Raw genomic sequence first — 13,746 nt, forward strand, 5'->3', positions numbered from 1 at the left:
TGTTTTTGTTTTGGCTTGTGGGCAGAAAGTGACAAATTCACAATAAAATTCACTTGTTGTTTGCTGCATTCTCATGCAATAAGTACTTCAAGTTACATCACAGTATCGCAACTACATCCCTACAAAAGCATCAGAAGAAAAATCATGCACTTGCTTACAGAATAAAAATTTATTATTTGAAGCTACTGGACTAGAACCCATGGTAACCAAATAAGAAATGGAAATGTGTGGAAAGCAACATGGACATATAAACCCAAAGCACTTCAGGTTATCACTAAGTAATTAAAACATAATAAATCAATGTAAAATTAGACACTTACTTGCTGTACAATGATATAGTAAAAGCTAATCATCTTGTTCTTAAGACATTTCAAAATTTTAAGTGCGTAATCTAACAAAGTCTCTACATCTGTCTGTATCCGTCTTCCAATAACTTCTGCTCCTTAGTTTCCTCCCATGATTTTCATACTCTACGTGTAACGGCTTTCTTAACCTCCTGCTCCCATCTTCATCTGGTCCCCCTCTTTTTGACATTTTTCTTTCACTTTAATATTCAAAACTTTCTTTCGATTTATCCTTTCATTTGTTATATTTTTATAATAAATGTTAATATAAAAATAATTGTTTTGCACAATGTACTGCTTTATTTTCCATCACTGTAACTGAAAAGTATAAAAAAAAAATAATCAAATTGTTTTATTATTGAAAGTTAACAAAACTTACATTAACTCTTGCTTGAAACATTATAAATTATTTAAGAAGTAATTTTTAACATTATGTTCAACAGGGGTTCTAACTGACCAAGCTAAATCAAAATTAAATGCACTGATCATCTTCTCTCAAACAAGCAACAATAAATTACATTCTTTTCCATCATCGGGGCCTGAAATTAAATCACTCAAAATTAAAGACATCTCTCACAATGCATTGTTTGTATTCTGCACTGTATATTTAATAACTAAAAATAAAACCATGATTAGCTTAATTTTTATTTAATAATTATAATGCACTGCCAGTAAATGATCCCTCCCTAGATCAGTATCAGTACCAAATGATAAAATCTTTCTGTTCACCACGAAATTCTGCTTACAGTAAGGGGCCATAGGGGTTAAGTTTACATGTACACTAATTCAAGATACTTTGTTCTTGTACACTAGAACATAGGCATGGAAAACACTTTTGTAAAAGGTCAAAATGATTCAACGTCGTATCTGACAGGACTAGAATACAGGCTTATAAATTAATCAAGAATATTTCACAATCCAAAAGCAGTGTTTATCATTTAAAGATTTTTTTTTTTTATAGATGCATTTATGTCACTAACAGTCTGCAGAAAAAAATTCTTCCTCATTTAAAAATTTCATAACCCAAAACAGTCACTACAATTTTGAACTTTCTTTTCCAAATGACAGAATCCTTGAAAACAATCACTTTTATTCCAAATGATTTGTAAGAGTCCATGATTATTGTTACGTTGTTGATCAGAAAAATGTATTTCTGCACTACACTAACCTGGTTTCTCAAACTTTCCAGAAAGTTGCCATATTTTTGCAGAATGTTCCAGTGTCCCTAAAGAAATTTCAGAAATTCTATACAAATATTAATGTGAAATTACTGGAACTATTAAATACAATTCCAGTCCCTTTGGCATAACTCTTCAAATAATTCAATAAAATTAAGAGTTCAACACACAATTGACCATTTCCCCGTGGCGGTAACGCCATGTGAATAATAGAATATTTATTTTAGTAGGCATATTTATATTTATAAAAATCCATAAAAAATTATCAAGATGAGAGATAAAGGAATGTAATTCTATATTATCAGAAACCTGCCTTCAATGAATATAACTTCCTCTACTTCAGCTTGAGAGACATACTGTGTATCAAATCTCTTGTTACTGTACATACAAAAAGCTGAACAGAGCATATGACGTTATGTCTGTGCGATCCACAGAATTTTACGATCTCAACTGGGCAGCTCTGTCACTGCTGAAACAAGAATTACAGTAATATAACAACTGAAGAAAAATATAATTACTTGAAATAAGATTCTATTTCTTGCAGAGTTTTCCCCAGTGTTTCGGGTAAGAAAATATAAACAAATGCAACACCAGCCAATGACATAACACTGAAAAAAAAGAAAATTCCTCCAGCTCCAGTAACATCCAACACGAAAGGAAAACTTTTCACGACACCGAACATCAAGATGTAAGCAATTCCGACCATGAAACCGCCGCCAATCCCGCGGATTTTTATTGGCAGGAGTTCTCCTATCAGGGTCCATGGAATCACGAGCACCCCCAGAGAACAAAAGCAAACGTATAACAACACGCACACTACACACGTCCAGTGTTCCCCCTCTGTAGTCACCACAGTTTCTGTTCTGTTTTCTGAGTTCAGAAATCCTCCTGTGTATTCAACAGGCTCTATGTGCAGGTAAATACCTACAATTAACGTTGTAATGCACATTCCCAGTCCCGACAACATACTCAAAGGTCGACGTCCAAATCTATGAGAAGCTACAGCTGCAATGATGCTCATTACAAACCTGAAAGAGAAGAGGCTTATAAATTATTCAATACTAAGACAAATCAGAGAGATCATAGCATATTTTGTAATCTCATTAATAAGTTACATTTTTATCACTTAACCAGGACCAAGTACATGGAAACTCGCCATTATCTGCAAGATGTTCTCGTACTACCTAAACAAACTAAATAGTATTAAAAATATATTAAAATTGGCCGTCAATCACAATATAAGATAATTAAAAGATTAAAATATCATTTTTCGTTCCTTATCGAGTACTCGATTTACATGTGGAACATTTACGACATGTTTCGGCTATCAATAGTGCCATCATCAGGTGTTATGTTATAAACTTTTTAACAAAATTACTGAATATTGAAACCTTTACTTCACAGTCCAATATACACAACATTGGCATCACTACGACATACAATCATATTAGTGACATGTGACACAACAACGGATGAAGATACAATATGAAGGACGAGAAAATGATAAGAAAAATGAAAACTAAAAATCATTAAAAAATCAGTAAAATTCAGTAATTCTGTTAAAAAGTTTATAACATAACACCTGATGATGGCACTATTGATAGCCGAAACATGTCGTAAATGTTCCACATGTAAATCGAGTACTCGATAAGGAACGAAAAATGATATTTTAATCTTTTAATTATCTTATATTGTGATTGACGGCCAATTTTAATATATTTTTAATACTATTTAAATAAATCACAATATGACGCACCTACAATATCTTCTAAACAAACTAGTCGTCCCTTCCAGAGAGAACTCAGGATTCCTAACAGATGGTACAATTGTAATGTATATGAGTTCCACGCCATGATACTATCAGCTTTATTTCCATTATCTTTTCTGTATTATCTCAGTATTATTGTTTGTTTATCAACAATTACAGAATTTAATGTTTATTCTTGTTATCTACTACAGATACATTTTCCAATACTTTGTATCTTACCAAATTTATGGAATAAGAGATTCATACAGGATACTAAAAAAAAAAAATTCCTTTATGTTTCAAGAAATTCCACATCCAAGTAATGTCTCGGATATAACTAGACTTACGACAACAAACGAAGGACGCTTACATGTACAAAGACGAAGAAAATGTTAAGTGATTGTTGACATGCTGACATTTAGATAAATACTGACCAATGCAAGGGATACGTCATTGTTTTTTTTTTAGTAACAAAGATAGGGGTCCATACCTGATAGGTATAATAGTTCAAAATACAACAAACCTTATCAGTCCCAGGAACACGAGCGTGTCGTACTCATCAAAACCTGATCCAAAGTTTCCCCCAACAACCTTGAAAACATTGACAGCATAGAATATGACAACATAACCTCCTGATAACTGTTGGAACAGGAAAATGAAGAGCAGTATGACAACCGGTTTTAGTGTCGAAGGCACAAATATGGAGTTTGAGAGAAATTTAAGCCCTCGACCTTCATTCCTCCTATTCCGAGTCTGTTGTGCTGCTTCCATTAGTGTATTCATTTCCTCTTGGTAACGCTGAAAAACGTATATTCTCTTGTTAATTCGTGTTACTGACTAATGAAATCCTTTAGGAACCTCAGCACATAAATTGTATTTTAACACAGACCAGAAGAAAATGTACCTTAAAATATGATAATACAGTAAAACCCCTCTAGTTGGACACCCCTATATCCTGGACACCCCTCTATATTGGACACTTTTAATTGGAACCGGCGAATATCCTATAATTTTACATGTCCACAACACCCTATATCTTGGACACCCCTCTATCCTGGAACTTGAACACCCCTTTTGTTGTAAGTTGGACAGGTTCATGTACTTAGCTTCAATGATTTTATGGGAAACGTTTACAGTTAGTATTTTGTTGTTTTGAATTTCTGACTGATGAATGCCTTCTACCTGAGGATTAGTTTATGGTTGAGGGTGTGAGGCATTGAACCCTTCACTGGACTACAGTAAATATTGCTGGTACAGTTCTAACTTTGTCAGTACAGTTCAACCCCACTACAATGCGGGTCGCGGGGGACAGTGGTAAACCCGCGTTATTACGGGAGTGCATTAGAAAAATCGGTACAGTACTGGACGTACTGTACGGTATGTACAGTATTGATAGACTATCGCCAATTAAGAGTATACATACTTATTTTACTATGTTACGATTGATTTTTACGGAAAAAGTAATAAATAATTAATTTTGTTTGCATTTTAATATAATTTTTAGTTCTGTGTGAAGGATAATTGATGAACTTTTTTTCTCTTTTTTTGCTGAACTATGGGGGACATGAGGTACCCGCGTTATATTTGGAACCGCGGTATAGCGAACCGCGTTATAGAGGGGTTGTACTGTACTGTGCTTGTAACTGAGTTAATCAGTGTTAACAGAAATTACAGTAGTTAGATTATGTAAGTAAATAGAATGCATTGTCGGTAAACGTAAAGTATCGGTGCCCTTCCCTTTCAGCTTATCCATGCGAGTTTAATTTAGTGAAAACAAAATTTGTAAAAATTTGTAAAAATTTAATTCACTCTTTTGATTTTTCTTATCAATAATTTCCTTTTTGGGAAGGGCTCCATAATACTTTAAAATTACCACATTGTCATTACACCACAATTTGAAAGGATGATTTTCCCCTTTCCCTCTATCCTGGACACCTCTGTAAGTTGGACACATTATCGTGGAACCGCAAGTGTCCAAGTTAGAGAGGTTTTACTGTATTATGAATGCCATCAACTTGGCATCCAGCTTACCAAACGTTATTAAGATATCACTTTTCCTACGTTAACACACTACGATGCATAGCGGAATAATGCAAACTGCCCAGCTTCGTTGCATACTAAAAGTTTTAGAAAATTATTCGTGACAATACGCAACAATTTTCGCAGACTTTTAAAAGTACGTAATACTTCACATTTCTGAATGGAGGGCTAGACTCACGTTGCCTTCAGTTTGAATAACTTTTTTTTTTAAAAATAACACCTTGCCTCCTCCTAAAATAAAATCCCAGCATTTGTTCTTTACCTGCGGATGTCTGTTCAGCCATCTTACTGCTGCCTCTAGAGAGTGTCCCTTCTTCCCTCTGTAGGAAGCCAGCCAGTGGGGGCTCTCGGGTACTAGCCACAGAATCATAAAACTGAAGGCGGCCAGGACCATAAACCACACTGCCATCCCCCTCCAAGAAAACCACTGTGCCAGGACACAAGTGAGTAGGATACCAAAAGACACAAACACGCTGTTGAGGCATAACAGCATGGGACGGATTTTCGGATTCGCTACTTCAGAAACGTACACTAGAGCCACTGTGGACAAACCTGCAAACAGATTATTCTCTGAAAATGACTGTCTTCTGGGATGTAGCACAATGTAGTCTCATTGAAAATCACCAACATTTCAGGGGTATAAAAATTCTGGAGCATGACCTGCACCTTGTCGAGGTGGTGGGGCTTGAGTACCTCAGTGACCCCATGAACTACTGGTAGGGCCTCCCTAGGGGGAGAGGTCAGACTAAGACAGGTACCCTGGTCCTCCAGGTTAGGGGTTGGCTAACAACCTTGCACCGTAATAAGGAAGATGTTTCGAAACCTCGATCAAAGCCTCGGACAGACAGACCTAACAGAGGACCGAATGGAAGAGGAGAATTGAGGAGGCCATGGACCGAATACGGACCGGAGAGCCATAGAAGAAGATTGTTGTCTAATCTTAATTAGAAATGGAATATCAAATTCTGTGAACATCTGTTGAGCCATTCTTTATTCCTAACATGTATACAGACAGAAGCACAGAGAGATTTTAGTAGGCATGCCCCAGGGGTGTGAACAAGCCTCAATGAATAACATAAGTACATATACTGGAATGTAAATTGGCAAATTAAACAGACTGCAAGTTCCATAGATTCCATTACTTCTTATTCTTCTTCTATGGCTCTCCAGTCCGTGTTCGGTCTGTGGCCTCCTCAATTCTCCTCTTCCATTCGGTCCTCTGTTAGGTCCGTCTGTCCGAGGCTTTGATCGAGGTTTCGAAACATCTTCCTTATTACGGTGCAAGGTTGTTAGCCAACCCCCAACCTGGAGGACCAGGGTACCTGTCTTAATCTGACCTCTCCCACTCGACCAATCCGGCTAGGGAGGCCCTACCAGTAGCTCTTGGGGTCACTGAGGTACTCAAGCCCCACGACCACGACAAGGTGCAGGTACCATTAAGTGGGGCATTACTTACTCACATGGTCTTTAATGGAGGAAGAAATAAGGCCATACAAACTAATGGTTAAAAAGAAATACTGTATATTTCTCAATAACAGTTTGACTTTTACCATTAGATGAGTACATTAAATGAATACACTGCTTTGCATTTATTCTAAGTCACAGTAAATATTCTTGGCACTTACCCCCACCCACCCCTGCCAAAAGTCGTCCGATATAGAGCATTCCGACGCTCTGCGCCAGACACACCAGGATCCACGCCACAACCAGCGGCACACAGCTCAGCTGACACGTCGTCTTGCGTCCCAGTCGATCCATGAGGGGCCCCGTTACCAGGGAGCCGATGAGCGTGCCGATGGTCACCAAGCTTGCTGTGAAGAAATGGAACAGGCATCAGTACCAAAGGAGAGAAAAATACCAACACTGCAAATAGATCTGATTTGCTGTAAATCGTCCAAGTTTGAAATGTAATAACATGGTAATCATCACGTTACCTCACGTGTAACGGAAAGCGAACATCCAAGAATCAATCAATATACAGCACACACATTAATAAACCAGAATGAAACAGCCACAGGGACATGATTTCGTTGTTATTATGAAGCAGTACTCGACTCGCATCAGAAAATTCTTTTGCCCTTGGTGTTTCGTCGTGCAGTTCCTGCCAGAAGCTGGGAAAATTCATTGGTCAAATCATTGAATCAGGCCTGGTCATGCACAAGTTCAAGAGGAGAGGGTTCATTTACCTACCAATCCACGAGCTCTGATCTTTCGTGGCCGTCAGAATGCTATCAGGCTCCGTCAGCTGCGGCAGCAATACGGCCGAGTACGCCATGCTCACCCCAGCCTGTATCACAATACTGTGTGCCACACAGCTTGCCAGTACCTGGAAGTATAATATTAAAATGGTTGTAAATGTGTGAACTAGACTTGACAGGATCTGGAGGTGATATTTTATTGTAACAGTGAAGAAAATTTATATAAAAATATAAATAAAATTAATTTTTTTTTAAACAAGAAGATTTCTGAGTATATTTATTTATTAACGAGGAAAAGCCTTACGACGGTGACTTAGTTAACTGATACGTAAATACAAAGTACCTGAGGCACTGCGTCCTTCCATCGTGGTTTTACTTGAGGCACTACATCAGGCCTGTGTCTGCAAAAATAACGAGAACATTTTACATTAATCCTTTCCTTGTGCTCCAATGTTGGTCTTCTCAGTTCTAATTCCATATGGACTTGTAAATAAATATCAACATTTTGTAGGAACATACTGCCTCTATCTTCAGCCTATCCTTTGTACGTTGGTCAAGATCTGCATTTACCTGGCTAAGAGCGACAAGATATCAATCAATCAATCAATCAATCTGTTCTATAACAATTTATTTCTGAATCTTTCAGTTTTACTTTCGTTGGGAAGTGGATGGGGGTGGTATTTTCTGAAGTCAAAAAAGGATCCGTGCTTCAAAATGTTTGACAGGTGCTGAATCAGATATATCTAAAGATATTTAAAACTGTTGTGCACAAATTAAGTTCAAATTTCGGGATACATTAAGATCAAAGCCTTCTTACATTATTTCTTCACTGATATTAAAAGAATCTGGATTTTCATCGTCCACTTTCTCAGTCTCTACTGGCATCTGCAAAGAGATACACACGTTAAGAACACAATGGTGTTAATATATAATGCACACGTAAGAATGCTTATGTATTACACTACCAGTTATGAGTACAGTGTTACTATGAAACGGGAGAGAAAATAGAATTGTACAGCGTCTGTCATTAGAGTGACATTTTAAATTGCTTAATACACAACATATTTAAACCATAAAACTGAGCAATAAATCCTAATGGTAAATCGAGAATCAGAAGAAATGGAGATAATTGTCTTCTGAGACGTTGCACCGCGTAGTTCACGAGAAATTCGCCATTGTTTCAGAAGTGCTTGGTGCCTTAATCATCAGGACAATGACAGACGATGGAGGCAGTACGTAAACACCTCTGAAACGTCGGTAAACTACCAGACTTCATCTTAATTCACGAAAGTACCCAAAAAATGCAGCCAAACAGTTGTAAAGTTTGTTTCTCAGGGCCACATACGCCTAAAGTTCGCTCAGTGGTACAGAAATACAATCAGTCATTTATAAATTCACAGTTTACGTTACTATTAAATTACACTTTATAATGAGAATATATTAATATAATTCTCTAAGGGTTTGTGAAAATGTTTGACTCATTATGGATCTACTAATTATGTTCGGCATTGCCCATTGTTAGGGGTTTATTTATGTAAATGAGGTTAAGATCGAAGTTCCAAATCGAACCCGGCATCTTTTTACTACGCCAGTGGGCTAGCCCCTCGACAACCAGTGACCTCAAGACGAAAATAAATCTGACATCGTGTATTATAATAATGTAAAGATGTTCCCGTTCTATTATTTGAGACTTTTGTTTGACGACGATGTCAGAAGCTCGCATTATCTGGCGTCGAATTGGAGATAAGTGGTTGCGACATAATTTGAAGTAGTATCTTTCCATTTGTATGGAGGTTCTGGGGGAAAACGATAAAAATACTTCAGACATATTTGTCTCCGAGTCGAGATGTGAATCCTGGTACTCATCGAAGCAATACTACAAGGAATTCGGCTACAGAATTCAGTAATATTTAGTATTTATTTCTGGCAGAAATATTTAGAAAATATAATCTTAATTATCACCGTATATACAACCTGCTTTAACAATCACCAACTCTGCATTTTGGTTTCTTATAATTCTCTGATGAAACAGAGTTTTTTTTTTTTTTTGTAATGGTGACGAGTTGAGTTTTCTTTGAGGTACGGACTGAATTTTTAAATAGTATTTAGACGAGCTTTGTGTTTCAAAGGGTTAAGATTAGCCTTGTGATAATAAGTTGTATTTATTTATCCATTGGTTATTTAACGATGTTCTGTCAACTACAAGATTATGCAACGTTGAAAAAACAAAAATATTTTTATGTACACATTAATGAGAAAGGGATATGAATAAACTGTGGTGGCCTATTTCAAGGACCTACAACGGCATTAGTCTGACATGTCTGATAGAATAGCGGTAACAATGCCCACATTTTAGTCGGATATCTCCAGTTACCACTGCTCCAACATGCACTATTAGTAAAGGTTTACGATTAAACAATGTGAAATGTAACTTCATCAAGGCAGGGTCCAGTGGAAAGCTTTTGATGTGACGGTGACGAACCTTCAGGTTCCGCGTAAACTGAACATTTCTGTAACACTTGTACCAATCGGATGTAGGGAAAGGAAGTAAAAAGTTTTGAATGATCGATGTTTTGGTTACTTAACAATACCCATTTTAACTGCACAGTTGAAATTTTAGATAAGAAAGACGTTATATAACTTAGTCGAGGCGTAGAGAATGTATTGCTCTGACGTTCGCCTCGTAAAGAGTTATTTTATTTATTTATTTAGCGTTCTGTCTGACGACAGGTCCATATGAACAGGATCCTTCCATCCCTTTCTCGGACTGGGACCTGTTCATATACGTTCTTGGCAGATGATCCAAAAGTGGTTTGCCATTGCCTTCTTCTGTGTGTGAATGGGATGTCACGGAGAAACCGGGGAAGCCCCCGGAGGAAAACTCCGTGTTGCCTAGACCACGGCCTTGCCCAACACAAGTTATAAATTCGGGCACTGCCGGGAATCGAACCCGAGACCCCAGGATTACAAGGCCAGCGTTCTAACCGCTAGACCACGGAAAAAGTGTAACGCCAATCTAACCAGTGAACAGTTTCGTGTTCTGTAGAAACTGTGACAGTTTAATCGATAAATTATGTACGCAATTAAGGTCGAGAATGCGCGAGCAAGAAAACGATCGAGGCATTGTTGTTGCTATTTGCTGCGTAGTCACGTGATTATTGTTTTCGTTAAGTTTGCTTACTGATGAATTCGTTCGCCTTTTGTTTTTCGTTTGTTTACGCTGCGCACCGTTGGTACGTCTTGGCACCAGGTTAGGCTGCTTACCGACTTATTTTACACAGTTCAGTTACAGAGTAAAAGTAGGAAAGAAGCTGTTGTGGCATGTTTGAAGGTTCTATTCGTCATTTTCTTTTAAATTATCCAGAAAAAACTTCAGTCACGAGCGCTCGTCTGAAATCATGGTGTTACTTATCAAGCACACTGCAGACTTTTGAAATCTGTCTCTACAGTTACACAAGATTTTTTTTTTAAATAAACAGAGCAATGTTTGGCGACGATATGAAGGAGGCCTTATCTAGCTTTACTACTCTTTACTGCAGGGAAGTCGTCACGGCTGTGGTAAGTTGCCACCGACATTATAACATTATCTTACATTTTCTTAACCACTGTGACAAATTGCTACTGAGTTTGAGGCTGCACATTTAAAAGACAAAAACACAAATTTGAAATTACCAACGATTTTTGGTAGGTTTCGCAACAATACGCAGGCGGTATTAATATGTTTCATTGTCATTAGATTTATCCACATGCAATTTTATTTACGGGCTGTGTAATGGAATTATACATAACAATGAGAAACTGTTAATTCTAACATGAAATACATTTGTTGCCAATATAAATAAGTAAACAAATGTACTTTTCATAAAAATTTAACACGCGTGTAGTTGACAGTAATAATAATAAACTTATACATCACGAGCCGACACTTCTTTAATTCGGTATGAAAGGGAGAACAGGCCAATGTCACAGTTTAGTTTATTGATTGATTCTACGCGTGAGGTTGGTAGTGTCATCAAATAACTTTCTACGTTTAAGAATACACAACTTCTGTACGTTTGTGTTTGTCTCACGTGGAAATGGCAAGAAATATGTTGTAGCCACAAGCACAAATCACATGTTGCATTGTGCAGGAAAGCGAAATGATAATTTTAATTTTAACGAAGTGATAAAACTTGTTTGCAAAAGCAAACGTGTGACAAACTTTTAATGACTTCACCAGATTAATATTATTGGGAGAATAAAGATGGCCGAAGCATGCAGGGAAGGAAATATTAAATATTTTTGTTAGACTGCGTTAATACGAATATAATATTGAATATAAAATGAAATTATGTTGTCTGTTGTGTACTAACCTTACGATCTGTTGTCAAATTTCTCCCTATGTCATCAGTTTACATAAAATAACATACTTCTCACAAATCCAAACCATTATTGCCTTACTCACATCACGGCACAATGCGAACTGGCGAAAGCATCAGCACATGAATCCACTTCAGGCTCTGGCCTCTTCAACCAATGGGATTTCTACTACAAAGACCTTCACAGCTCCCACCGATTAGAGAGTCTTTCTGTTCGCGTATTTATTGGCTGTAACGAAATAAAAACAATGGAAGGTATCATAGAACTAAATACAGTCAAAAGCCTGTGTTACCGTGTAAAAACAATGTAAAATTGCCTCTGATAAATGAAAAAAATTTCTGCACAAAATGATAAAACAATAATTTAACGAAAAACAGTCTCCTCAAATATTTTCTTTCTCTATTCATGTATTTTCATCCCAAACTTTGCTACCTGCAGTAATGTTTCTCGCCACTGCAGAAACGTCCGTCCCCCAATTTCGTTCTGATATTCCATTCGTCCATCGTACTTCTGAATTGTTAAAATTACACGATTCTTTCGCAGTAAAATTGGCAGACAGGAATTCAAATTCGATGCAAAATAAACTACGATTCCTTGAGATTTTTTTTAAACTGCGGGAGAAACGTGGCATTGGTTGCAAAGTCTGACTGAAACAGATGAGTCAGAAGACCTTAATGTAGATGGAGGATAATATTAAAATGGATCTTAAAGAAACAGAGCATGTATGTGGGCTGAATTGGCTCCGAGGATGATAACAGGTGGCGGGTTTTCCAAATTTTAGATTTCCATGAAAGATGAGCGACTATTAGCGTCAAGAACTGTGTTAATTTAAATGTGGATTATATAATACGACTGGGAATAGTTGACATTTACGACATAAAGTGAGTCTTCACTTTTTAGGTTATCACAAATTATAAAATTTAAAAAAAACAAAAAAACAGCTGATGTGTCTTTACGAGAAACGGCAGACCATCTGTTCTGCTGGCATGACGTCGAAATTCTGTGAAAGCTTAAATAAGACAATGATCTCACCATTCTATGGAAACTTCATCTTCTTCTTACACGGTATGTCCCAGAGGCCAAGCATATGATGCACTCCTTGAAGCGATATCAGAGTTACTGGTCGGTCGCACACTTTCGTCAAACTTTCGTTCCGTGAAACTCGGTGCATTTGCCTCACGAGGCGGGCTCAATGCCAACCGAGCGCCAACTGCTTCCGTGTAGCCAGGAAGTTCATTTCCGCCACAAAAAATATACATATCTCGGGCATTCTGGTACACAAATAACACGAACCAAGTCTTTAAAAGCATCACCAAAATCAAACGAGAATTCACTTTCTTAGGGCGACGAGGGGGTAAGATGGCTGTCTTCTCGAATGTTGAGACGTGTAGTCTGTGTAGACAACGACCGGCGTTTCACAGATGTCACGAACACTGAAACGTCGTTCAGTGTCTACCAGCCTACACGGCGTAGAATTCAAGGAGACAAGTCTTATTCTCCCCAGAATTAAGTTCGTCACAAATTTAATAAATTAATGTTTCTTTTTAATCACTACATGATACAGAGTTATTCTTGAAAAGATGATAGTGCTTTGTTATTCAAGAATTTCGAATGTTCTTCACCCTGTTCACAAAAGCCCAGCATTTGAAATTGCCGAGCCATTTCAACCTATATTTCCCCAAAATTAATTTTAATAATAACTCCCCCCCCTTTATTGCTAGTCGAACAAAATACCTTTGCACTTGAAGTATTCAGACCAAAATTCTTTATGCATTTTTTAAATCTCCCAGTGTGTGCCGATCTAATGCTGATTATGATTTATCGAGTGAAAAATTAGATGTCGAAGAAAAACACAGAATCTCTATTAGATGAGAGTAAAG

The 13,746-nt window shown here is 37.3% G+C and overlaps 1 protein-coding gene across 3 annotated transcripts; it reads right to left on the reverse strand.

Moving 5' to 3' along the window:
* Positions 1–621: 621 nt before the first annotated feature.
* LOC110840085 (facilitated trehalose transporter Tret1) lies at positions 622–13,165 on the reverse strand. 3 transcript variants are annotated; one of them, XM_022084867.2, is made up of 9 exons: positions 12,899–13,105; positions 11,952–12,094; positions 8,325–8,392; positions 7,851–7,908; positions 7,500–7,635; positions 6,935–7,120; positions 5,572–5,861; positions 3,793–4,067; positions 622–2,550 (listed from the first exon to the last, which is right to left on the reverse strand). In XM_022084867.2, the coding sequence occupies exons 3-9, from the start codon at positions 8,390–8,392 to the stop codon at positions 2,037–2,039; spliced, it is 1,527 nt and encodes a 508-aa protein (XP_021940559.1). In that variant the 5' UTR covers positions 11,952–12,094; positions 12,899–13,105; the 3' UTR covers positions 622–2,036. The 3 variants fall into 3 exon arrangements, with proteins under 3 accessions (XP_021940559.1, XP_021940558.1, XP_087212631.1); XM_022084866.2 differs by having other exon boundaries at positions 11,860–12,094; XM_087356505.1 differs by lacking the exon at positions 3,793–4,067 and having other exon boundaries at positions 2,371–2,550; positions 11,860–12,094; positions 12,899–13,165.
* Between the last annotated feature and the right edge of the window lie 581 nt (positions 13,166–13,746).

This window comes from Zootermopsis nevadensis, unplaced genomic scaffold (assembly GCF_977971745.1).
Source record: "Zootermopsis nevadensis isolate Lab colony 2312 unplaced genomic scaffold, Znev_1.0 Znev_ptg000027l, whole genome shotgun sequence".
NCBI lineage: Eukaryota > Metazoa > Arthropoda > Insecta > Blattodea > Termopsidae > Zootermopsis > Zootermopsis nevadensis.